The 25,065-nt window shown below is 42.5% G+C and overlaps 1 protein-coding gene across 1 annotated transcript in view; it reads right to left on the reverse strand.

The window, feature by feature from the left end:
- Positions 1-6,038: 6,038 nt before the first annotated feature.
- Positions 6,039-25,065, reverse strand: part of SEMA3C (semaphorin 3C) — a 145,138-nt gene continuing 126,111 nt past the window's right edge. Inside the window, exons 14-18 of the mRNA XM_079993655.1 lie at positions 24,555-24,596; positions 22,891-23,048; positions 18,186-18,253; positions 12,869-12,999; positions 6,039-10,997 (exon numbers count right to left, since the gene is read on the reverse strand). Of these exons, the coding sequence (XP_079849781.1) occupies positions 10,584-10,997; positions 12,869-12,999; positions 18,186-18,253; positions 22,891-23,048; positions 24,555-24,596 (813 nt within the window). The 3' untranslated portion in view covers positions 6,039-10,583. The remainder of the gene's footprint in view (positions 10,998-12,868; positions 13,000-18,185; positions 18,254-22,890; positions 23,049-24,554; positions 24,597-25,065) is intronic.

Raw genomic sequence — 25,065 nt, forward strand, 5'->3', positions numbered from 1 at the left:
ACTTGAGTCCAAAAGTCAAGTTTCCAAGATCTGTTTCAGACGTTGATTCTAACACTCCTTTCAAAAGGTCCTCCTCGTTTCTGTCCAGGAATTGTTCTTTATCTTGCACTGTTCTTATTTTGACTTTCTTTCCTTTGAAGTTGAAAGACAAACCTTGTGGAAATTCCCACCTAAAAGGTATGTTGTTCCTCTTCAGCAGGTCAACCAGATTCTTAAAGTGTGTTCTTACCTCCAAAATATATTTAGGGATGTCCTTGTAAATCTGCACAGAGACATTTTGAATCTGAAGAGTTCTCTGATAATGCAAGTTTAGTATTTTATCTCTTTCCTCTTTAGATCTCACAGTTATCAGGCAATCCCTTGGAATCTTCCTACCTTGCCTTCTGCCCAGTCTGAAGGCAGTTGTTATTTTGAATTCTTCTTCCTCTAAGTTTACCTGCCAAAAATCTGAAAGTTCTTTTGTGAGAAAATCCACTAGGTTGTCCCCTTCACTTTCAGGGACCAACCTAAATCTTAAATTCTTCACTTTCCGTTACATCTCCCATAAAGACAAGGCCGCCTCATGCTGGTCAAGCTTCTTACACACTGGTATTAGACTTTCCTGTGTGGTTTCTGCAGTTAGTTTAGCATCTTCCGCTATTTTTCGAATTGTAGCGTTTTCTTGGGCCAATTTGTTTATAGTCTCTGTATTAGATGTAATGCTCTTAGTGTTCAAGTCCAATTTTGTTGAAAATTCTGTCAGTTGTTTAGTATTCTCTGTGGTCTGCTTTGTCAAATTTTCTAAAGATTCATTTATTTTAAGCAATGCTTGTGTCACTGAATCCATAAATGCGTTTATTCCCTTCTCCTGTCCAGCTGCGCCTGTTGACAGTAAGCCTGTTATTGAGGCCCTTTTCTTTTGTGTTTTAACCTTAGATCTTGTTACTATCTCTTCTGCAGGGCCACTCATCCCAAGGTCGTTCCCACAGGAGCAGCTTGAGTGGAAAAATCCAGTGACTTGTTTTTTAACAGTCTATGTTACAGCTACAGATAGGTAGCCGTGTTGGTCTGCCATAGTCAAAACAAAAAAAATATTCCTTCCAGTAGCACCTTAAAGACCAACTAAGTTAGTTCTTGGTATGAGCTTTCGTGTGCATGCACACTTCTTCAGATACACTGAAACAGAAGTTTCCAGACCCTTCTATATAGTGAGAAGGTGGGGAGGGGTATTACTCAGAAGGGTGGTGGGAATGGGTGATTGGCAGATAGCTGTGATGAGCCTGTTGACGACTCTTAACGACTGCAATAGGTCTTACAGGAAAAAGCAAGGGGTGAGAAGGTGAAAAATGGCTTTGTCATGTATAATGAGATAAGAATCCAAGGTCTTTGTTCAGACCAGGACTCTCCATGGTTTTAAGTTTGGTGATAAGTTGCAATTCAGCAGCTTCTCTTTCCAGTCTATTTCTGAAATTCCTTTGTAGTAAAACAGCTACTTTGAGATCTTGTATAGAATGTCCTGGGAGATTGAAGTGTTCTCCTACTGGTTTCTCTGTCTTGTGATTCCTGATGTCTGATTTGTGTCCGTTTATTCTTTGGCGTAAGGTCTGGCCTGTTTGTCCAATATAGATGTTACAGCTGTTACCTTTCAGCCCTCTAGAGGGAGCATCATTGTATCCAATAAGCAAGCGCAACAAAGAAACCCAAAACCCTCAGAGGGGAGAAGTTTTTAACAACAGTCTTTCAATCTTTAAGTTGCAACAATATTATTTCTATAGAGTCCAAGAAAACTGTATCCAATAAAGTTACCGCTTTGCAGCAGTTCTTGTCTGACAGTCTGACAGTCCCCTGTCAAAGTGCTTCACCCAGGCAGTCCGTTCCCAGAGTCAGAGACAGCAGGGATTTTCACTTAATTTTTCCTCTCATGCAGGTTAAAATTAGTTCCCTTTTCGTCCCCCCCCTACTCCTGCTTGCTGGGGGGGGGGGGTAGTTCAAATTCAATGTCTAGGTTAAACAGTTCAAGCAGTTCAGGGTTACTTTTCCTTCAATTGCAGCTTCTCGTGCCGTTGCTTTAAAAGTTCATGCAGTCCGGGGGAGGCAGACTTCCTTTATTTACCATCCCCACTTTCAGCCAAATTTCAATTATTTTAAAGTCCCGATAAGTTTTCCAATCCTACTTACGGGTATTCAATTTCAGTCCAAATTTCAGGAAGGAATCAGCGCTCTCCGCTGATGGCGACGCGGCTTCACTCCACGGGCTGGGTAACGACTCTCAGCACCGCACGATCCCCCGATGCTCCTCCGGAGCCTTTAAAAAGGCTCTTTTGCAGTAAAGGGGGGCGCAAATGGTGCCTGCCGAGTCTCCTTGTTCACAGGCTTCCGTGCCTGTGATTTTAGGGGTCCCCGCTTCGCCATAGCGGTCAGACCCGAACTCGTGAAGCAGCCCTCTCTCCGGAGCTCGGGGAGAGAGCCGCCATTAAGCGCTGGCGCCGACCGGAAGTCAGTTGCACTGTGGTTTGATTCCTAAAGGGAAATGTACAGAATGTCCACCAGCAGAATTTCTGAGGTTGAGCAGCTGCTAATTTAGCAAGCTGGTCATAGGGGGAAACAGATGGTCATCTGTGAGAAACTTTTGAGAATTAGTAGTGGTCTTTTGCTCCAAAGGGTTTGGGAATGGTGGGGCAAGAGCCTCTGCAATTATACGCATCTGATGAGAAACTGCGTGGGACAAATCCGATTGGGCACTGAACAGAATTCATTTGGGGAGTTGGCTGAGCTTTCCTACATCCACCTCTCCCTTGCTAATCTTGGTTTTGCACAGCTGCGTCTGATTAGAAAGATTAACTCTGGTGGAGATGGTGAAATAATCCTAGAGAATCAGCACAATTAACACTCCATTGCAGCTTTATCCCAAGAGAAACACACCCGGATTGATTAATTCATTTGATTTCTCAGCTGCCCTTCATGATGAGATCCTAGAACAGATTACAGCAATTTAAAAATACAGGATTAAAAACGGTTCAATGAAACAGGGTGGACCCTAAAATGTACTGGATATATCAGGTGTCAAAGGTCAGGGTAACATCTTCGGCATACAATGAAAGCTACATAGTGAAAGTGCTAGACAGGAATTCCATAATTCAGCGGCTGCTGCAGGGAATGTCCTCTCCTGAGCGGCTACCCCCAAAACTTGTAAGGGTGGTGGATCCCACTGCTGATCTCAACACTTCAGAGTGTCTGTAGGGAAGGAGGCCCAAGTCAGGCTTTAAATACTAATTACATATCCTGGATTAGGCCAGGAAATGTACTGAAACTAGTGCAGCTGTTTTAAAACAGGGGCTTCATGAATTCTAAATAGAACCCTGGCCAGTAGTCTGGCTGCCACATTTTGGACAAGATGAAGTTTCTGAATCATCTTTAAGGCAACCCCGCATAAAGTACATTGCAACAATCCAGTATGAAACTTACCAGAGCACAGAACACAATGGCTAAGCCACTGCTTTTTCAGGAAAATTGAAGAGCCCATGGTCCTAGTTGGTGGGAAAAGATATACTACCCTGGACTGAGTTTTCTACTGCATTGTGTATTTTAAAAAGGACAAACCTGTGTGTGTTGATGTGCCCGTGTGATTTTAAAAGAATAGGGTGCAGAATATTATACCATTTTGATGGGATTTCTGCAACATTTGTGTTAAATGCAAAGAGAAAAAGAGACATGGATGTCCTCTGATTCAAAGAGTCTGCATTCATCCCCCCCCCTCAATCTTGCCTCTTCCAAAGAGGAAGATCAGTGTTTGATGTGGAAAGCGTCCAGAAATGAGTTACAAGCAGAGGCCAAAGACTAGGTCATGAGTAAAACAGATCTGAGGCCAAGATGCTTAGAAGACTGTCCACCACAGGCAAGAGGCTGAGGTTTAACTCTATATGTAATTTTCCTTTATTGCTACAAGCTGTCAATTTCCTCTTGACACCCTTGTATACATAATCTCTTAATATGGTAAATATGTTTGCCAAGGTTTAAGCATTTTTAATTTGTGCCAGTTGGCATGTTTCAACTTGTTCTAGAGTACTTAGCAGTGTAGAATTTTGTTTCAAATCCCCCTTGGCTTTACACGTTAGGCCTACAACTTCCTTTAATGCAAGGGCCAAGGTATCTTCTGGTTCATATTTAAGTCTGGCATTCAGATCTGATTTAATGAAGCGGATACAGTTCGAAGTGCTCACAAAATGCTTATTTGCTCTGTACATTGACTCCAGTACCAATCCCTGAGACACAAATGCAATCCCTTAGTTGACTTGTTCGTAAGGTAGTTTTGAGTTGAACCAATTTTCTTTGCTTCCCCAAATTCCATCTCAGCCTTTAATTTCTCATTGGGCACAAAAAAGTCTGATTGTACATCAGTTGATTCCACAGACTTAGAAGGTTGGAAAGAACTACAGTGGTGCCCCGCAAGACGAATGCCTCGCAAGACGAAAAACTCGCTAGACGAAAGAGTTTTCCGTTTTTTGAGGTGCTTCGCAAGACGAATTTCCCTATGGGCTTGCTTCGCAAGACGAAAACGTCTTGCGAGTCTTGCGAGTTTTTCCCCTCCCCCCCCTTTTTCTAAGCCGCTAAGCCGCTAATAGCCGCTAAGCCGCTAATAGCCGCTAATAGCGCTAATCCGCTAAGACGCTAATAGGGGTGCTTCGCAAGACGAAAAAACCGCTAGACGAAGAGACTCGTGGAACGGATTAATTTCGTCTTGCGAGGCACCACTGTACTTCTCTTTGAAAACTGACAGCTTCTATGCAGAACACAAAAGACCGAGGAAGAAGGCAAGTTATAAAGCTCTTTGGTTGCTTCCTTAGCCTGAAGCCTCTAATGTTTGATTCAGTTGCCATGATAACTTAGACTGTATTCAGACGTGGGGTTTATTGCGCTAGTTTTCCTACTTTTAATGCTAGTGCTTCTGTCCCAATTTCTGACATTCCCTTTGCAGTACCCGTCACATTATGGAACTGTGGCTTTTTGACTGATATGCTGCCATGTCCTAGTTAATTTTCAACAGTTTGAAAGAAGTGTATGCTACCTCATAGTTTATCACATGAAATTACAATGCAAAACTCCTAGAATTTTACAAGTTAGCTGGTTTGCAAATGGATTTTTTAATATATATTTTTACAATTACCACAGAAATGAATTCTAAACCTTCACTAGATTTCCAGGACTGGCTTTTGCATCATGTGAAAGGTGGCATAAAACACAGAATTTGTCAGGTAAGGAAGTATCAGGAAAACAGCATAAGCTCTGGCTCATGACTGAAATAGGCCTGAATGCCTATCTTGAAGGCAGAAATGTTTTTCAGTCCGGAGTGTGTGAGAAGCACAAATGTTGACAAGGCCTTAATCAAGCTAAGATAATGCACCAGTTTGAAGAAGGTGCAATATTTGTTACTCCCTGTGGCTAGCAGCACTGAGTGGCCTTCATGCCTCCCTGTATCCCAATAAGACTTGGGACCATGTCCACCAATGGAAAACTGTTTCTGCAGATGTTTACCCCGTGGCCTTTCATTTGCTAACAGAAAGAAGTTACGTTGTGATAAAAGAAAGAATTAAAGGGAAGCAATCAGTGAGGAGCAAATGGTTTTTGGGATGTTTGGTAATAGAGAGTTAAGTAGAAGTTAATTTAATCTGGCATACTGTTCTTCTGAGTAGAGTACTGTTTAAAAGCATATTCATATTCTATTTTGTATTTCCATATAATCATTATTTGCATATGCTGTGCATCATTTCTCCCTTACCCAAGATTCATCACTGCATAATGTACTTTTCTTTTTTCTTTGGTATTATGCTTATATCTGAAATGCATTCACTAGTCTTCTGTTGAGGGATTTAAAATGATTATTTCCAAACGGATTTTAGCCTCTTGGGTCCTGTTTGGCCTCCATCCATTGGAACAAATTAAGAACATCATTTCTATCTCATTCTAGGCTATGTATTACATGTGGTCAAATGCTTCTAGCAAGAGTTACATATTCCCCCACAACCCCTCCATGCCCCCCCCCTGCAAAACCATTCATGAAATTGACCGAACACCCTTTATTTTTCAGGCAAATAACATTTGGGATATTCAGTTAAATAGTATTGTGTTACTTTTATTTTTAATCCAAGGGCTACTGAGTATTCACCGTAATTGGTTTCATCATGCTAAATTTGTACACGTTACCATACTTGGTTGAAAAAGGGGGTGGTTGGTTGTTTTTTTTAAAAAAATGAAATACACATATCTACAGTAGCAATTATAACAAAGAACACATGGTTGAATGAAGATTTCAATCCAACTTTACAAATGACAACAAAGGCGTCATAAAACAAATTTCGTACACACTGATGAATAGTATTGACTTTCTTTACATTTGGCAAAGTTATGACCAGAAGACGGCATTTAAAACATTTTTTAAACAAATGCAAATATATACAGGGGGTTGCTTCCAATGCCTCTTTTCTGTTCATGCAGCAGAGTTTCACGAGCGCAACAGAACTTCCCCTTCCCTGAAGCCCTCTTCACACCCTCAAAATCTGCTCCAAACAGTTGCAGACACCCCGATAGAGCAGATTTTGGGTGCGTTCAGGAAGAGGAGAGGAAGGGGAAGTCATAGAACCCATTGGATACAACCCTTTTGTCAGTATCCTCAAAACAGGAAGACATTAAATAGCAACAAACAAACAAACCAATATTATAAACATAAGTATTCATGTTACGTATATGGGGATAAACTCTGAACATGTAAAAACTCTAACGGAAACTACCCTGTACATGTAAAAAATAGGTTTGTTCATCACATTTTAGCAACTCTGTGTTCGGAGGTAAACCTGGTGGTAGGGTCTCAGGACGGAATAGGCCAAATATTCCTAAGGTTTGTTGCCCTTAATTCCAAATGAGAACAATGACAAATTAATCATCACGTGAGTTCAGTTCAATTGCTTCCAGTGGGACTCCAGCTTGAAGCGTCTTTGTGGGATGGTGTACACACTCGCTAGGAACAGAACAAAAAAATGAAAGGTCTGGTTTTCTTTCCATTTGGCATGTGTTGATGGTAACTTGTTAAAGAAGAGGAAGCAGAGAGCAAGAAAAAAGTCAGTTCCCATCATAAAGGGATGTAGGAAATCCTCCGCTTGCTTTTTAAACTTGTTCATAAATGATCTGAAGTGAGGGATGAACAGTCACACGGCCATTTTTTTGCAGTGGCATCAACTTATTCAGGGTGGTCAAAACAAAAGTGGATTGTGAAGATCCCCAGAATGATCTCTCCAAGCTAAGCAAACAGGCAGTGAAATGGCAAATGTAGTTCCAGGCAAGCAAGTGCAATGTCATGCACACTGCACAAAAAAATCCTAATTCCACATATCCACTGATGGGGTTGTGGTTGGCAGCTTAATTGAAAAGACTGACCCAGTGCGTGGAAGCTGTGGATTCCGTGTTTGGAATCATTAGGAAAAGGATTACAAATCAAACCGGCAATACTGTAATACCTTTATACATAGCTATGCATTGTGTGACAACACTTGGAATACTATATACAGATCTGGTCACCACATATCAAAGGAGATCTTGTAGAGATGGAAAAGGCAACCAAAGTGATGAACGGGTTGCGGCCATTCCCATACCTTGGGTTACCTACCATATGTACATATAAGACTTACTCCTGCTATCTATCTATGACAAAAAAGGATAAACACGTTACTAGATTTGGGCCAAGCAAGCAGGCCTTGCCTCGTACAAGATGGTGAAGGAAGCTAGCATGAGCAGAAGACTGGCTTCCAAGCAGGACATTTGGTTTATTTCAATGACCCTTGGGTTGCTCTGCTCCACAGGCTACTGTAAAGCATAATGGGTGAACAATGTCTTAGACACATTATTGCCATCTAGTGTAAACTATTTCACAGTCATCTATAATGATTATACTTAGCTGAAGACCTGGATTTCATAAATGCTGGAGATCTGTTGCAGCGTGGAAGTGGCTGCAAACCAATAAAAGGTATTTATCTAGATACATACATTTTTCATGCAGCAGGTGTGTGGGGGAAATGTTTAAGTTTTATCCCTTAAACAGTCATACCATTGTAACTACATATAAAGCAGCTTTAAAAATATTATTATGGAAAAGAAAGCTCTACTGATTTTGTTAACTGAACCACACATATTGCCAACATTTTGTTTTTAATAAAGCATGTTAACTGTTGTCATTCCTCGGGCCTAATGGGCGCCTAGTCAGATACAACCATACTTGGCTGTTAAGAGAAATAAATTGTGCCCTTGAAAGCTTATCAGCTGCCGTCCTTCATCTGGAAGCAATTACAACGTTATAAATGATATTAAATGTTGTATCAACTGTACTTTTAATGTGCTTGGTAGAAGAAGAAAAAAGCCAAACAAGTAACTGCAGCACTCAGAAAATAGGACCTATAAAGGACCAGCGTTCAGACTAAAGGAGGTAGCTTCATTTTGTGAAGGCCCAAAATATTTTGGTTTTGTAACTTGGATGTCTCTGTGACATTGTATAGTTTTATACACACACACACACACACCCCATGATCCCATCATGCCATGGTTTAGTGTCCCTAAATGTTGCAAGGGAAAGGAGGACAACTCACAATGTGGATTCTGTTTTCAATAGCATCTCATGAGACGCATCAGGCACACATCAGTCCTTTCCAATTGACAATTTGGGTGTCATGTCTAAGGCGGGACTGCACTGAGGAGCTGTGAAGACTGGAAGGCGGATGATGTAGTTTGGCAGAAGTGGTTTCTTCATGATCACTGGGAGAAGAGCAAAACCTCTGGTTGACAGAAGTTACTTGAAGGTAGAAGGAAAGAGTCTAAAATGGCGGCAGAATGGTGGTGGTCTTAAACAAATATGCTTACCTAATGGAGGCTGTAAATTCTATACAGTCTCATAGAAGTTTTCAACTTCAAAATTATCTCTCCCCTCCCCTTATTCAAATACACAAAGGGGGGGGGGAGAGGTGGGTGTATTTTGATACAGGGGTGGGCAGATGGTAGATCAGTGGGTGATTTGAAGCAGATCAGCAAGGTTTTCTGACACTTCATTGCTTAACAATGGAAACAACAAAATGACTTTCCTCTTAAAATTATACTGCTGACATGAGTAAAAGGGAGTGACTAAGTGAATTTTTGAATAGGAGGACTGGGAGCTCTGTTCAGTTCTGTTACTCAAAACAAATTCCCGGGCTCTTTTAACTCTAATCCTTTACCTACGGATCCACTTGGTGAGTCTCAGTGTTCCAGTAAGAAGTCTGCCCTCCCCTGTTTTAATGTGTTCAATCTCCAAGTCTGCTGGAGACATCAAAATTACAACACTGCCAAAACACAGCTGCACTGAGTTCAATAGGACTGAATCTCAGGTAGGGATGGGTGAATTTATGCATTTGTATGTATTACTTGGTTGTAGAACTGCATTGCAAAATTGAGAGAAGTGCAAACTTTGAATGATGCCTCTGTATGGCTTCCAAAAGTGTGAATTAGGTAGCTTCTCCTTTCAATGCAAACTGAATCGAATTCCTCCCCCATCCCTACTCCCAGGTAAGTGTGGATTGCAGCCTCAAAAGTGCTTAACTTTGGTCCTATTGCCCTCCTGCACCCACCTTTGCTGGTTTCCCAAGGCAAATGCCCCCCCAAATTGAAATACCAAAGGGCACAGGACTACTAATAGCAGCTCAACACCACCTGCCTCTACAGCCCATGTGATTTTATCCTGGTTTTAAAAGGTATAGTACCTGCCAGTGCTCTGTTCTTGCATTCATAAAGTATATTCATTGCCTACAATTAACTGGCTACATAAGGATCAAATAACACATAGCACAGTTTGACTCCTGAAACCTAGCAGTTCTGTCCCTGGACTGGGAATCCAAAGGTAAGCTGCACTGAAGCTTTCTGAGGAAGAAAAAAAATATTTAAAAGCAAGAGTCACATGACAGAGAGTTTACCATGTCAAAAAAGATTGGGAGTGAGCTGTACATGTAAAGAACCCCACTACGAGGGAAGGAGATATAATCATTACCGCTCCCACGTTACATTTGAGAAGCCCTGAGCTGTGTTTTCAATACTAATATGAGAAACGGACTTCTAAGTGCTTGCTTCAGAGCTTTTCAATGCAATGTACCATAAACAGAGACATATATGGAAGAGACGTTCGTACAACACTTAGTACATCCCTCTTAACCCAAACGCTTCCTTTGCTTTGCCACCAAGTGTGAGATCTGGTGTGTCTATTTCTGTGTCCCTTCTCAGGAAAAGAAAGATGGCATCTAAACGTCATGCAAGAAAGTGGGTTAAGGCAAACCATCTGGTGTTAAAGTTAAGGATCTATCTGGTGTCAGTGGGCACTTCACAAATAAATGTCTTTGGATTTGTGGTTTCCCGCCTGCCCTCCTCTTTAGCTTATGTAGGTTGCATTTCGTGATCTTTTATCTTTTTTCGGGCTTGCTTTGCTAATGTTTTGTCTATGCTCTCAGCAGGAAAACAAACACCCCCCCCAAAAAAAAAAACAACCCCAAAATCCCTTGAGGGAGGGTATGAAAAAAAGTTTGATGCTCCTGGATAAAACCTTAGGACCCAGGCAATTGATTTCTTCGGTTCCTGCTTTTCCTGCTGTTGATGAGAGCCTTCAACTTGCCATAATCCCCTCTCATCTTCTGGGAATCTTCAGCCTGCTGGCCAAGTTGCCTCGTGTCTTTGCAATATTGATTAATCATCTGCAGTTCCGAGTGGCTGAAGGCTCCCGCCAAGTCCTTTGGATGGAACGGCAGAGACTGGAGTGAACTAGCCCAGGTCCACGGGGACCACTTCTCAGTCATGAAGGCCACCGTGTCTGAATCTAACACCTTGAAGTTCACCTTTGCTATCGTTTGCTTGAAGCCATTTTCCGTCGCAATGCAGTGATAAAGCCCTCGGTCAGCATCCTGGACAGAGCGAATCAAGAGCCCTTGTTCGGTTGATATGATTCTTTCATTAAGTTTGACCTAGAAGACAGACAGGCAGCATGTGGTCTAATGTCATGGGTTTGAATATGACCAGTATACTAAAAGAAAAATCCATATTTATCTAGATATACAAGATATACAAGCCAAGCAAGCCATTTTCTTTCCACTAGACAGACACCCTGCTTGAAATGTATTTCTAAGGGAGAGCTATTAAACACAGCAGTGCCTTTATTATTATTAACTAATAAGTTTAGTCTTGTTTTTACATCCTCATTATTATTTATTAAAGGGATTAGTCACTTTTTTGCCCTGCAACTTGAGGTGACTTACAATATTTTAAGCAAACAAACATTAAAATCGTACATTAAAAGATTTCACCCAAGCAGGAAGGCCTGATGGTTAAAAGCCAAGTTGGTTAAAAACTTGGTTAAAAAGGAATGTTTTGGTTTGTCAGCTGAAGATATGTAATGACGGCGCAGAGGCAAGCCTCCCCAGGGAGAACATTACACAAGCAGGGGGCCACCACTGAAAACTTAAGACCTGGAACTTACTGTTTCTCGTGTTGTATTTCTGTGTGCCATTAGAAAGAAATTGACAACACAGAGCTCATGTCCTGGCGAGTCAGGAAAATCATGGGACTTGACCTCGCAACTACATACCTCACTGGTGAGGCTTAAACCATAAAAACACATTTTCCAGAAGATAATTTCAAACTGGGGGTGTAAAGCAGAGGTGGGGAACCTATAGCCCTGCAGACATTTTTGGACTTCAGCTGCCATCGGCCTCGGGCAGCCTAGCCAGTGGGAAGGGGTGACGGAATTTGTAGTCCAGTGTTTCTCAAACTTGGGTCTCCAGCTGTTGTTGAACTCCCATCTTCCCTAGCTAGGAGGACCAGTGGCTAGGGATGATGGAAGTTGTAGTCCAACAACAGCCACATCTTCCCCACCCCTTTCCGCTTGCTATTATTCAGACAGGTTCATTCACAAAGAACAGGAGCATTTTTCCTCCTGCAGAGACACTGCTTGAGATTTGTAAATAGCAATAATTTCATTTTTTATTTATTTAAGGAAGGATAAATATGGATCCAACTTGGATCCATATACACAATTGCACTGTATATCATAAGAGTTGAAATTTGAGAGCTTTGGAAAGGACAGTAATGGAAAATGTGATTACACAACGGTCAGGAAAATTCTTGTTGCTGTGAGTATTTTTAGTTCAGGCTAAATCCTTGCTACAAAAGCTTTCCATATCATCTTCTCTCTCGGCTCCTCAGACTTAACTCCTCTGTTATGCCTGTTGTTCCTTTCTCACATTGGCAGCACGTTTTAACTGCTGGAGACATTCCCATGCTGCATACAGAAGGCAGCATCCAGCCAAAGCCAAGTCCCCACTGATTTCAGTGTTATAAGGTTAAGCAAATTTAGTGATAAGAGGATGCCCCGAGGTGGGAGGAAAAAAAATTATTTATTTATTTTGCAAACTGATCAATTTGCATTTCCCAAACCAAAACACAGCTATGAATTTTGTGAAATGGGTTTCCAACCAAAAATGCATACCAGAATTATCTATCTATTTGAGGAAAGTGCATACAAAAATGTTTATATTTGTGAAAGTAATGCACAAAAGTTTATTACATTGAGGAAAAGTGTTTGCTTTGAAAGAGTTTACAAACATATTATGCTGGTTGTGGGTATATGCTGGTTGTATGTCTAGAGTCTCAGCAACTCAGATGAGTTTGGTGCCTTGTATTTTAAGTTTCATGCTACACTGCCATGGGCATTTGGTCACTGGCGTAACTCGAGAGAATATTCTATATGGACAGAAGACCCAGCCTTTATCTTCAGGGTTCCCAGCTGAGTGCACCCTTTTGCCTTCGACCCTCCAATGCTTTTGAGTGAATTTCTCACCTCTTTCCTTCTGTCATTGTCCTTCTGCAACAGCCATTTAACGGAGGCCTGTGGCGATTTTGGCGTACACTCAAGGAAGGTGGTGTTATTCTTCACTCCGTACTGAATTATCTCTGCTGCATTGCGGTAAGCTGGAATGAGAGAGAGGCCAGATGAGAATTATGCTTCCTCTTGACTTGGAAACGCATTGCTTGGGGTGGGATAAGCACTGAGTCAGCACTATTGTTCCTTGCTTTGTTTTGTTTTGTTTTGTTCTGTTCTGTTTTATTATTATTATTATTCTGTTAAATTATTATATAGTTTGTATTTTGCCTTTTAAGGGGAAGGGTCATGGCTGCCTGGGAGTGGGCCTCAGCCAATAGATTGGGTGGGGCAGGTTCCACAGGGGGAGATGTATTGGGACACCCGATCTCAGTGATCACGGGCAGGAGGAGGAGTTATGCTAAGACCAGACCATGTCATTACCGAGGAGGCAGGTTTAGTCGTTGTTTGAGGACTATCCCTGCCTCCAGGTCTGGTCCTAACCGGAAGGATACAGTAATCAGCAAGGGAAACCCACATGACCTGAAAGTGTTGCTGTGCAATGCCAGGTCAATGATGAATAAAACCACTGCCATCCACGACCTGATTGTGGATGGAGGATTTGACCTGGCATGTGTGACAGAGACCTGGTTGGATGAGGCAGATGGGCCTGTCCTTGCCGCTGCCTGCCCACCAGGTTTCTCTTACGCACAGCAACCCAGGTCATGTGGGCGGGGAGGGGGGGTTGCAGTGATTTTTAGGAAGTCATTAGTCTGCACCAGGCGTCCTATTGGGAAGACCCAGTTTTCTGAGTGCATGTTCTGGAAGTTGGGCAATAGGGGCAGTACAGGATTCCTACTGGTGTACCGACCTCCCCGCTGCACCAAGGATTCCCTGCCCGAGCTGCTTCAGGTCGTGGCGGATATGCTCCTGGAGACACCTAGCTTGGTTGTCCTGGGGGATTTTAACATCCATGCCGACACGACCTTACAAGGGGCCGCTCGGGACTTCGTGGAATGCATGGCCTCCATGGGGCTGTCCCTGAATAAGTCTGGCCCAACTCATAGCCACGGACATGCCTTAGACTTGGTGTTTACCTCTACGGATGTTGGTGATCTGACATTAACTAAAAGCGAAACAAAAGAAGTGCCATGGTCAGATCATTTCCTGGTGCAACTGGACTTCTCCGCAACCCTTCCCCTCCGCAGGGAGGTGGGACCGATTCGGATGGTCCGCCCCCGCCACTTAATGGATCCAATTGGCTTCCAGAGAGTGGTAGGGGATGCTTTATCCCAAGTTGATGGCCTTTCAGCTGATTCCCTGGTGGCACGCTGGAATGCGGAGTTAACCGGGGCTATTGACTGTCTGGCTCCGAAGCGCCCTCTCCGATTGCATGGAGCCCGGACAGCCCCGTGGTTTTCCCCGGAGCTGAGGGTGATGAAACAATCGTTGAGACGGCTAGAGCGCCGGTGGCGGAAAACTCATTCTGAATCAGACCGGACACGGGTTAGAGCTCAACGTCGAGCCTACCAAGTGGCAATGGCGACGGCGAAGAGGGCCTTCTTCGCCGCCTCCATTGCATCTGCAGAAAACAGCAGCAGGAGACTTTTTCAGGTGGTTCGCAGTTTATCGGAACCACCTGTACCACCGGGGCCTGGTAGGGACCCCAAGATCTCCTGCAATGCTTTTGCAAAGTTTTTTGCAGATAAAATCGCTCAGATTCAGAAGGAGGTAGACTCCACAGTGGGAGCAGGGCCAGGGCGGGAGAGTGCTAGAGTTCTGTCTGGTCCTGTTATATGGGATCAATTCCAATCTGTTACCTCCGAGGATGTGGACAGGCTGCTTGGACGAGTGAAACCAACCACCTGTCTCCTTGATCCTTGCCCATCCTGGCTGATAAAAGCAAGCCGGGAAGGGCTGGGCGATGGGCTTTGCGGGGTGGTGAATGCTTCCCTCTGTGAGGGAGCCTTCCCAGACCCGCTGAAAGAGGCGGTCATTAAACCGCTTCTTAAAAAAACATCTTTAGACCCGGCCAATTTGGCCAACTATCGCCCAGTCTCAAATCTTCCATTCTTGGGCAAGGTGACTGAGCGGGTGGTTGCTGAACAACTCCAAGCACGCCTGGAGGAAACGGACCATTTGGATCCCTTCCAATCGGGATTCAGGCCTCACCATGGGACTGAAACTGCCTTGGTCGCGCTGGTTGATGATCTCCGGCGGGCTAGGGACAAAGGTGAGAGCTGTTTCCTAGTTCTGCTGGATCTCTCAGCGGCCTTTGACACCATCGACCATAACATCCTTCTGGACCGTCTAGAGGGGCTGGGAGCTGGGGGCACTGTTATACAGTGGTTTCGCTCCTTCCTCCTGGGCCGTGTTCAGAAAGTGGTGGTGGGGGATGAGTGTTCAGACCCTTGGGCCCTCACTTGTGGGGTACCTCAGGGTTCCGTCCTCTCCCCCATGCTTTTTAACATCTATATGAAGCCGCTGGGAGAGATCATCAGGGGGTTTGGACTGGGTGTTCATCAGTATGCAGATGACACCCAGCTCTACCTCTCCTTTAAATCAGAACCAGTGAAGGCGGTGAAGGTCCTGTGTGAGTGCCTGGAGGCGGTTGGAGGTTGGATGGCGGCTAACAGATTGAGGTTGAATCCTGACAAGACAGAAGTACTGTTTTTGGGGGACAGGAGGCGGGCAGGTGTGGAGGATTCCCTGGTCCTGAATGGGGTAACTGTGCCCCTGAAGGACCAGGTGCGCAGCCTGGGAGTCATTTTGGACTCACAGCTGTCCATGGAGGCGCAGGTTAACTCTGTGTCCAGGGCAGCTGTCTACCAGCTCCACCTGGTACGCAGGCTAAGACCCTACCTCCCCGCGGACTGTCTCGCCAGAGTGGTGCATGCTCTGGTTATCTCATGCTTGGACTACTGCAACGCGCTCTACGTGGGGCTACCTTTGAAGGTGACCCGGAAACTGCAATTAATCCAGAATGCGGCAGCTAGACTGGTGACTGGGAGTGGCCGCCGGGACCACATAACACCGGTTCTGAGAGATCTGCACTGGCTCCCAGTACGTTTCCGAGCACGATTCAAAGTGTTGGTGTTGACCTTTAAAGCCCTAAACGGCCTCGGTCCTGTATACCTGAAGGAGCATCTCCACCCCCATCGTTCAGCCCGGACACTGAGATCCAGCGCCGAGGGCCTTCTGGCGGTTCCCTCATTGCGAGAAGTGAGGCTACAGGGAACCAGGCAGAGGGCCTTCTCGGTAGTGGCACCCGCCCTGTGGAACGCCCTCCCATCAGATGTCAAAGAGATAAAGAACTACCTGACATTCAGAAGACATCTTAAGGCAGCCCTGTTCAGGGAAGTTTTTAATATGTAATGCTGTACTGTTTTTAACACTGATTGGGAGCCGCCCAGAGTGGCTGGGGAAACTCAGCCAGATGGGCGGGATATAAATAATAAATTATTATTATTATTATTATTATTATTATTATTATTATTATTATTATATTATTGCACTGTTTATAAAACTGGGAAGTGCATGATCACACCTGAAACAATGCTATTTTATTCTATTAATAGCATGGCTACAATAGATGGTTTAGTCACCTGGACTAATTAAGGATCCCATTTCCAACACTGCCCCTGTGAGTGGGATGGAGCTGGTAGTAGACCACATAATTAGATGTTTAAATATCCTAGCCTAGATTCCAAATGTATACCAGATAACTGAAATACAAAATATCCATTGAGTTGTTCAGGTTTCATAATAGTGCAGTTTAGACAAATCATTCCTGATCACCCCTCTTCCACAAAAATTCACTCTTCCATTATTTGCTTTAACCATTTATTTTTAATATTGCTTGACAGATTGCATTTTTATCCTGTTCTTCTTCCAAGAAGCTACATTTCACACCCAACCACCCCAAATCTTATCCTTTTTACTCTCAAAGACACCCTGTGGTGTGGGTTAGACCGAGATGAGAGTGACTGGCTTTGTGGCTGAGTAGGATATTGAACCTGTATCTCCTTGATCTTAGCTCATATTAGTATAAACATGATTAAAGCAACATGATTATGTGCAACTGTGGTATGCAAATCCACTTCAACTCATGAACTCACAGTTCAGTTACCATTGCATCCTGGTTTGCTTTTACCATGGTCACCAAGAAACATGGATCCTATTCTTCACTATGGTTAAATCAAATCATGGGGAGGGAGAGATTTAAGATGAAGGATGGTATATATAATCATAGTTAGGGGGACAATATATGCATGTACTGGATTGTAGTATCCAGAAATGGTTAGGAATAGCTTAGAACAGCACAAACAGAAGGGTGGGAAGATATTTTGTCCCAGATGTATCCAGAGGCAGGCATTTGGTACATCCTTAGTAAAAAAAATATTTTTATTTTTTTAAAAAAAAAATATTTTGGAAGCCAATGGTAATTTAGCATTCCTAATTGTCTTTGTGAACAGAATGTTTGTGTGATCATTAGCAGCCTCCAGCATTCTATTTTTAGAAATTTGTGCTCATTAAAGTCAAAATGCTACAGCTTTATATACTCTTAAATATGGGATCAAGCACGGGTTAAGCATCACAATTAAAACCCAAGGCTGGGGAGAGAAAACCATAGACTTTGAGCAATAAAAGTAAATGGTGATTTTTGTTTTTGTATTTGTCCATTTAAATTTTGTTGTAGCTTCCTCCAATGACCACTCCAGGATTTTTGGGAGCCTCAGAGAAGGAGCCTCTCATGGTCACCTTTAACAGCAATGGGGGGTCTCTAAAAATGGCTGGTCCTAACTCTGAATATATTATCCAGACGTATTTCCCAACCATTACTCTGGATTTACCTTTTTGGGAGGATATCCAATTTTTATTTTTTTAAAAAAGTTGCCAATTGCACTATCTCAAGGACCTCCTTCCTTACAGTATTAATTACTCCCCCCCCCCCCCCAATATATATATATATACGGAAACACTAAGGAAAATAACAGCAGCTGTACTCCATGTGACCATGGATGTATCTTCATTTGTGATGCTGTGATACCATACTCAGACAACATTATAGTCACAGACTGTCTCAGGATCAAACCTTTTGTTTCTTGCATTGCTGTTGTTTAAAAAGATCAACATTAAATCTCCCAAACAAACATAGCACATGAAAAGGAGAAAGGAATGCTAAAAATACATGGGTACTATACTAATTTTTACCACTAAGCCACAGGGATATTATGATTCACTTATAAGAATGACCACATGTGTTTATAGCCCGTCATATTTCAGTTCAAATTACCTTTTAGGTTAAATCCTCGGCACTGAGTCATAGGGTTTCCATGCTTCACATCTTGTCTTCGGCTTCTCCTAAGATATTAAGGGAAAGGAGCAAGATGGAATTGCAAAAATGACTTTCAGTTCCTAGGTAGCTTTAAAAGGAAATGCAGTAGTCAGGTCATTTCAAACAGTAAGGTCAATGAGCTTCCTATAAATAATTGCCCAGTCTCTATGAGAAGATAAAGTCTCATTAAGCCACTTTATCCAGATCATGATGAACCCTTACAAGTGATTCTATACAGTGGAAAGAATGAAAGTAACTTGCATTTCATCCAAACATCTGCCTTCAGGTTTTGGGGATTCAACAAAAAGTTGTATTTTGAGCAAGGAAACTAGAAACTAGAGACTTTTGTAATACACCTAAATGTTGCCACTCTTCCACTTTTATGGAGCATAAGCAGCAGCAGCAGATTGTTTACTTTGGCTTTCCATATAACACTGTCGTTCTGAATGAATGCTGTAATGTTCTGATTGAGTACCACCCACCTACCCACATGTTTACTTGGTGCCATTGCAATTTATGCAGTTCTCAAATACGATGGTATTCTTTGAACTCAGTGCTCACATAGATCCCCATTGGTTGCCCCATGCCAATGTTTCACCCTCTCCCCTATGCACATTGTGCATTCTTCCCCACAGCAGTGGCCCAAGTTCTAGAGTGCGAATGGGAAAACAAACCAATTCATGATGCTAGAACTAAACATTACCGAAACATTATCAGAGAAGTGGGAGGAATGGAAATGTCACTTTTGGCAGAATCTCAGTGTCACTTGCAATGTGCAGTTCTGTATCGATTAGCAATATGAAGTTTGGAGGAGTGGAACTTAACTAAATTGAACTTAAAGCACTTATGAACATAGGAAGTTGCCTTCTATGGACCATTGTCCCATCCTGCTGAGTACTGTCCACTCTGACTGGCAGCAACTCTCAAAATTAACAGGAAGAAGTCTTTACAAGCTCTTTCTCTGGAGAGGCTTTTAAATTGGCGATCTTGTGGGCTGAACATGGGAACTTCTACGTGCAAGGTGTGAGCTCTGTGGCTGCACAAAGCTACTATACATGCACAAGAGACACAGTGCTATGTAAATATTAGCACCTCAGAAGAAGGATGACAGAATTTCTCAGCCAAACCTTCACTGAGAAAGTTTCTACAAGTTGAATGTTACTCAAGGCTGGCTCAAGATTTTTTGCTCCCTCGGGTGGCCGCACTACAAAATCCATGCAGCTTCCCTATAGTCTTGTAGATGAACTTAAAGCACTTATGTCCAACTTTATTCATCCTCCTAAAAATATTACTGTCCTAAGTGTCACCTGAGTTAGTGTGCAGTTAGATGTCACTATATAAACTACATATGTGTGGACTCATATAGTATGATATTTAGTTGTCTTTCATTATTATGGTCTGTATTATAATTGCAAATGGGACAATGTGCCATATGATGAGTGATAATATTTTAATTATATATTTTTCATGGAAAGTATTCTCATTATATGGAAGTGTGGTGATTTCCCTTTCGTTGGGTAGCAACGTCAACAAGCTTACATGGTTTGAAATGCCATGTCCCCTCCACTTCCCTTTATAGAAAACTGTCAGAATTATAGTTATGGATCAAGTCGATGGATTTCCAACAGAGTTCTCAGCAGTGTTACAAAACTGTAATTCCTACTGTTGTTGGTGGGGAGGGGGAAGATGACAAAATAGTTAAGAACATAAGAAGAACCTGCTGAATCAGGCCAGTGACCCACTTAGTCCAGCAATCAGGTGCCAAGGGGAAGGCTGGAAGCAGTAAGAACCCCTCCTGTGGTTCGCACCAAGTAATTTTCAGAAGCATACTGCCTCTGACAGTGAGGGCAGAACATGGCAATCAGGTTTAGGAGTCACTGATAGCCTTATCACCCATGAATTTATCAAACTCTCTTTTAAAGACATTCAAGTTGGTGGCCATCACTGCCTCCAGTAGGAGCAAATGCCATAGTTTAACTATGCAATGTGTGCAATGATTAGGCAACTACACTTTCTTTCCTTCAGGGTGGTCATTCTAAGGATTCATCCCATAGAAGGAACCTCTATTTATCCATTCATAAAACCTTGCCTTAACAGAAGCCAGAAATATGTGGTTTGTATCCAATGTTCGTCATACACAGAGTAAGCCCACTGTAATTTATGGACATGACTAAGAGGCCAATTAATTTCAAGGGGTGTGCTCTGAGCTGAATTTAGTTGGATACAACACACTGGCTCTTAAAAGAAAATTATTGAAGAGAAATACTTACAGCATGCTGATCCATGATCTTTAATACTAACAATCATAACTTGGCTGGGGTGCTCTGATCATCTCAAGAGAATATTGTAAGCACAAGAAATGAGATGCATCTACAAATTCTAGCATTGCTTGCTTGTCCTCCCCCCCCCCCGAAGTTCCATGCACACACTAATTCATGGAGGAGGGGGGCTAATGACAGCTGTTGTCCACTACTGAGTCGTACATCTAATTCATACTCCGGATACTTCTTTTTGGCCCTATTTGATTCTTTATATTGACTTTATATAACATGGACTCTTTTTGACTGCCATTGAGACTTGTATAAAACAATTGTGTACTGGTATTTTATGTACCTTTATACTATATTATTGCATATTTGAAACTACATTATTTCTGCACTTAAATGTTGTGTTTAAATCTACTATTATTTTAAAACTGTTGCACATATACGTTGTGTTTAAATTTACTATTAGTTTAAAACTGTTATTCTTAGCAGAATATACACGTTTTTCTTTTCAACTCTCGAGTAGGAATTATTCCTTGTATTGAAACTTTTGGCCAGAGCTCTTGGTATATCCTTTTCAGTGTGGGTTTCTCATGGGCATCTAGTTGGCCACTGTGAGAGAACAGGATGATGGTGGACTAGTGGAGCCATCAGACTGCTCCAGCAAGCGTTTATGTTCATACTGAAATCTGCATTTTAAAGGAGCCTATAGCCCTGGTGAAGAATGGACAAGTAGAAACATTTGTTAAGAAAGATGTGTCATGAGTGTATTTTGGAAATAAGGACATGATCAGATATCCTGAAGTTCTGTTTTGGGAACAAAATTTAGTAGGAATCCAAAGGGCAAAGTAATAACAAATGCAGCCTATATAAAAGCTACTACTACTGTCTAGACTTTGAGACTTGACTTCACTCCAATTACTGATGTTTTCTCAATCATAATCTGTTGTTTTTTTTTAAGATAAAGGAACAACTTATTTCCTAAACATATGAAAACCAGACTTCATTCAATATGCATTTATTTTTTCTCCCCACTATAAAAAGCAAAGGATATGCAAAACATTATCTCAACTAGATGATGTATTCTGCTAACATGCTGGAGATATTAAGAAATCCATAGGCATTTGTAAATGTTTGGCTAGGTTCAGTCCACACCTATACTATACTTGGCAACTGGATAAAACATCTGAAACCAGCAATTGCCATATATCCCTTGTAGGAAGGACATGCTGCCTTACTCCAAAGCACAAGAGCACGCTGGGAAATAAAGTAACTATAGTAACACAGGGAACTAAAGTAATGGTCTGTGTCTTAGCTTCCAGAATAGACAAGGCTTTATTGAGCCTTATTTTTGATATGGCTTTAATACCACTTCCAAATGCTGGCAGAGAAGAGAACTTAGTATTGATGAATGCAGTTGTTCATTGGCAGGCACAAATTCTGCTTTTGCTCATTTCAGAATAGAGAGATAGTAATGAGAGATAGTAATGGCTCGGTGATGAGAGCACATCTTTTGCTCACCAAATGGAGCCTATCAGCCACCAGGTAAGATGGTTCCCTAGGGACTTGTGAAATCACAGGAACAAAAGAAGCTTCCTTATACTGAATAAGGCTAATGATCCAGCTGGCTCAGTGCAGTCTACACTGATTGGCAGCAGCTCTCCAGGATTTTAGACTGGGATCCGTCAGGTTGAAAACTCCTCAATGAAGCAGAATCAGGAAGGGCTCAAATCTGCCTAAATCATCTTCCTTGGCTACGTATTAAAAATGGACACTAGTATTAGAAACTGGTGTCCTGTAACTTTAGATACTCCCTCCAGATAGTGGCAAATGAAATCACGACAGCAGCAAAAACAATTTCTGATAGTTTTTTTTAAAAAAATGTGATCAGTAAACTATTCTGTTGTGTTGATTATCTATCAATGAAGAGTCTTCTATGGTTCTATCCAATGCTGCATGGTCATCATTCCACTCATGCAACAAGATTTTCCCTTGCCCTTCCTCTTCGTCCCCTTCCCTCATCTCCCTGCAACGCCCAAAAAGCTGTTCCATTGAGGCCCTCAAAACTATGGAGCAGATTTTGAGGGTGCCCAAGGATCGGAGAGGAGGGCAAGTACTGTTGCACAAGGGGACGAGTGGAATGGCAGTGTTGGATACAACCTCTATATGGAATCTGTTTGACGGAAAAAAACCAGACCCTCAGTACATTCAAGGAAGTGCAACACCTTTGCAGTGCAAAGACTTCAAGTAGCAATGCTTTGCCAATAAAAATGGGTGGTATTTTTTAGCCCTTAAAACATTAGCAGTGAAAAACACTCCATTCCAATATTGTATTAAATGCCTAGCAAAGGTTAAATGTTGCCTTGTGGTTTGTTTTTTTCTTCCAAAGACTTTGTCACCTTTTCCCTGTTGGGTAGAACCTGGAGCAGGAATTGCCATCCCAAGCACAGTAAGGGTCTCTGGCGAGGCAGCAGTCGGCACAGGCCGTCCCGTAAATATGACAGCGGTGCAAGGAAACCTGGGTGACCCCTTCGTCCGAGCTCACGTACAACTGTTGCTGTTTGACAGGAAAGGGAGAGATTTATTTCAGGCACTGAGATTAGAAGAGGAACTTTAGCCAGGATGCAACTAATAAAGGACTAAGCTCTCCCATTCTTTAGGTATTAACAGTGAAACCAAGAGGTGAGCTACCTATGGGTTAAAGGACAAAATAAACATAAGAGATCTGTGTTATAATATGCCTATAACATTATACCTTCCTGTTAGAAAATACTTAGGGGAGAATGTTAATGCTTTTGAAACACTGAGGGTCATTGTTCTCCTTTGTTAGGCAGACGGCTGCCCTCAGCTTTGGAGATCTGATATGCTACTTCTTTCTAGGTACATTAAAGTTCTTGGGCCATTTTACCCAGAATAGACCCACTGAAATTAATGAGCACGGCTAAATTAGGCCCATTAATTTCAATAGGTCATCCTGAGTAAAACTTAGCTGAGTAACACCTATTGCCCCATAAGAACCATTATGCTGCATGTGGTCTTCAGCTCCTACTCCCCCTCCCCCGAATAACATGTCAAAAGAACCACTTTATATTATGAATGATGAATGCACATATGAAGTTGTTACCCACAAGCATTCCATAGTATATATGTACAATAGAATGGACACATGTAGCTGCTTTGGATATGACAATAAGTACTATGAGTACGAGACCAGGTGGCGCTGTGGGTTAAAGCCTCAGCGCCTGCCAACCTTGCCGATCGAAAGGTCGGCGGTTCGAATCCCTGCGGCGGAGTGCGCTCCCGCTGCTCGGTCCCAGCGCCTGCCAACCTAGCAGTTCGAAAGCACCTCCGGGTGCAAGTAGATAAATAGGGACCGCTTACCAGTGGGAAGGTAAACGGCGTTTCCGTGTGCGGCTCTGGCTCGCCAGAGCAGCGATGTCACGCTGGCCACGTGACCCGGAAGTGTCTCCGGACAGCGCTGGCCCCTGGCCTCTTAAGTGAGATGGGCGCACAACCCCAGAGTCTGTCAAGACTGGCCCGTACGGGCAGGGGTACCTTTACTATGAGTACAATCCAGCCACCTCAAAGCACTTTGAGCCGTCCTTAATTTCAATGTCAGAGAATTAAGCATGCATTTTTAAGCCAATGATGTAAAAAAAGGTTGTAAAAGTGCTCATCTTTGACTGGGTTGTGTCCCATGTCTACATCTACGGAAATCCCTTAATCTACAGCATGGTGGCCCACAGCAATATAGTTCAAATTGTTTGAACACAGGAGAGTCTGTTTTAAAGTCCTGCTCACATATGGAGCTTTTTGGCAATCATAGAACAAGTAACTTTCTCTCACCCTAACCAACCTCATAGGTTGGTGCAAATATAGCTTCAAAGAGGACACAATAAAATGGGTTGGGCCCAGACTAAGCCAAATGCATATGCAGTTGAAATCTATGTGGCAAGTTAGTCATGATCTACAATATCTGCAAGTTATACATCTATAGAGATGCATTTAAAATGACATTAACCCCAGACCACAGCTGCTGAATGAATATTATTCCTTTCCTTACCTTTTTAGATGAAATGGCCATTGTTGTTATAGGAACATTATTCTGCAAGACAAAAATAAATGATAGCTCCAAACTCCAGTCTTCTATTTTGGTTAATCACAGTCATAACATTTTCCAGTACACAGAACAGCACCCCATTCTTCTAGAAATACTTTTTTCCCCTTCACGGTCTCATCGTTTGCCCCTCATCATTCTCTTTGACAAAGCAATGTTTGACATGGATAAAATATTGAGGCTATGCGCATGAGCCCCTTGTCTTGACAACTTTGAGCCCCTCACCACAAACACTTGCAGCTTAGACAATTCTAGATGAAGAGCCCATCAATAGCCACCTCAGGACTGAAGATAGCCAGCTTATGCCTTCAAACCATCACGTTCTGTTGGCAACAAATCCCTGTATTTATGCTTTGAAGATAATAGTAAGGAACATTTTATGCCACAGCTCATATTTAATTAGCACATTAGGAGGATGAAGGGGAATATCTAACATTTCCTGCATGCAATACCTAAC

This window comes from Podarcis cretensis (assembly GCF_951804945.1).
Source record: "Podarcis cretensis genome assembly, chromosome: 10".
NCBI lineage: Eukaryota > Metazoa > Chordata > Lepidosauria > Squamata > Lacertidae > Podarcis > Podarcis cretensis.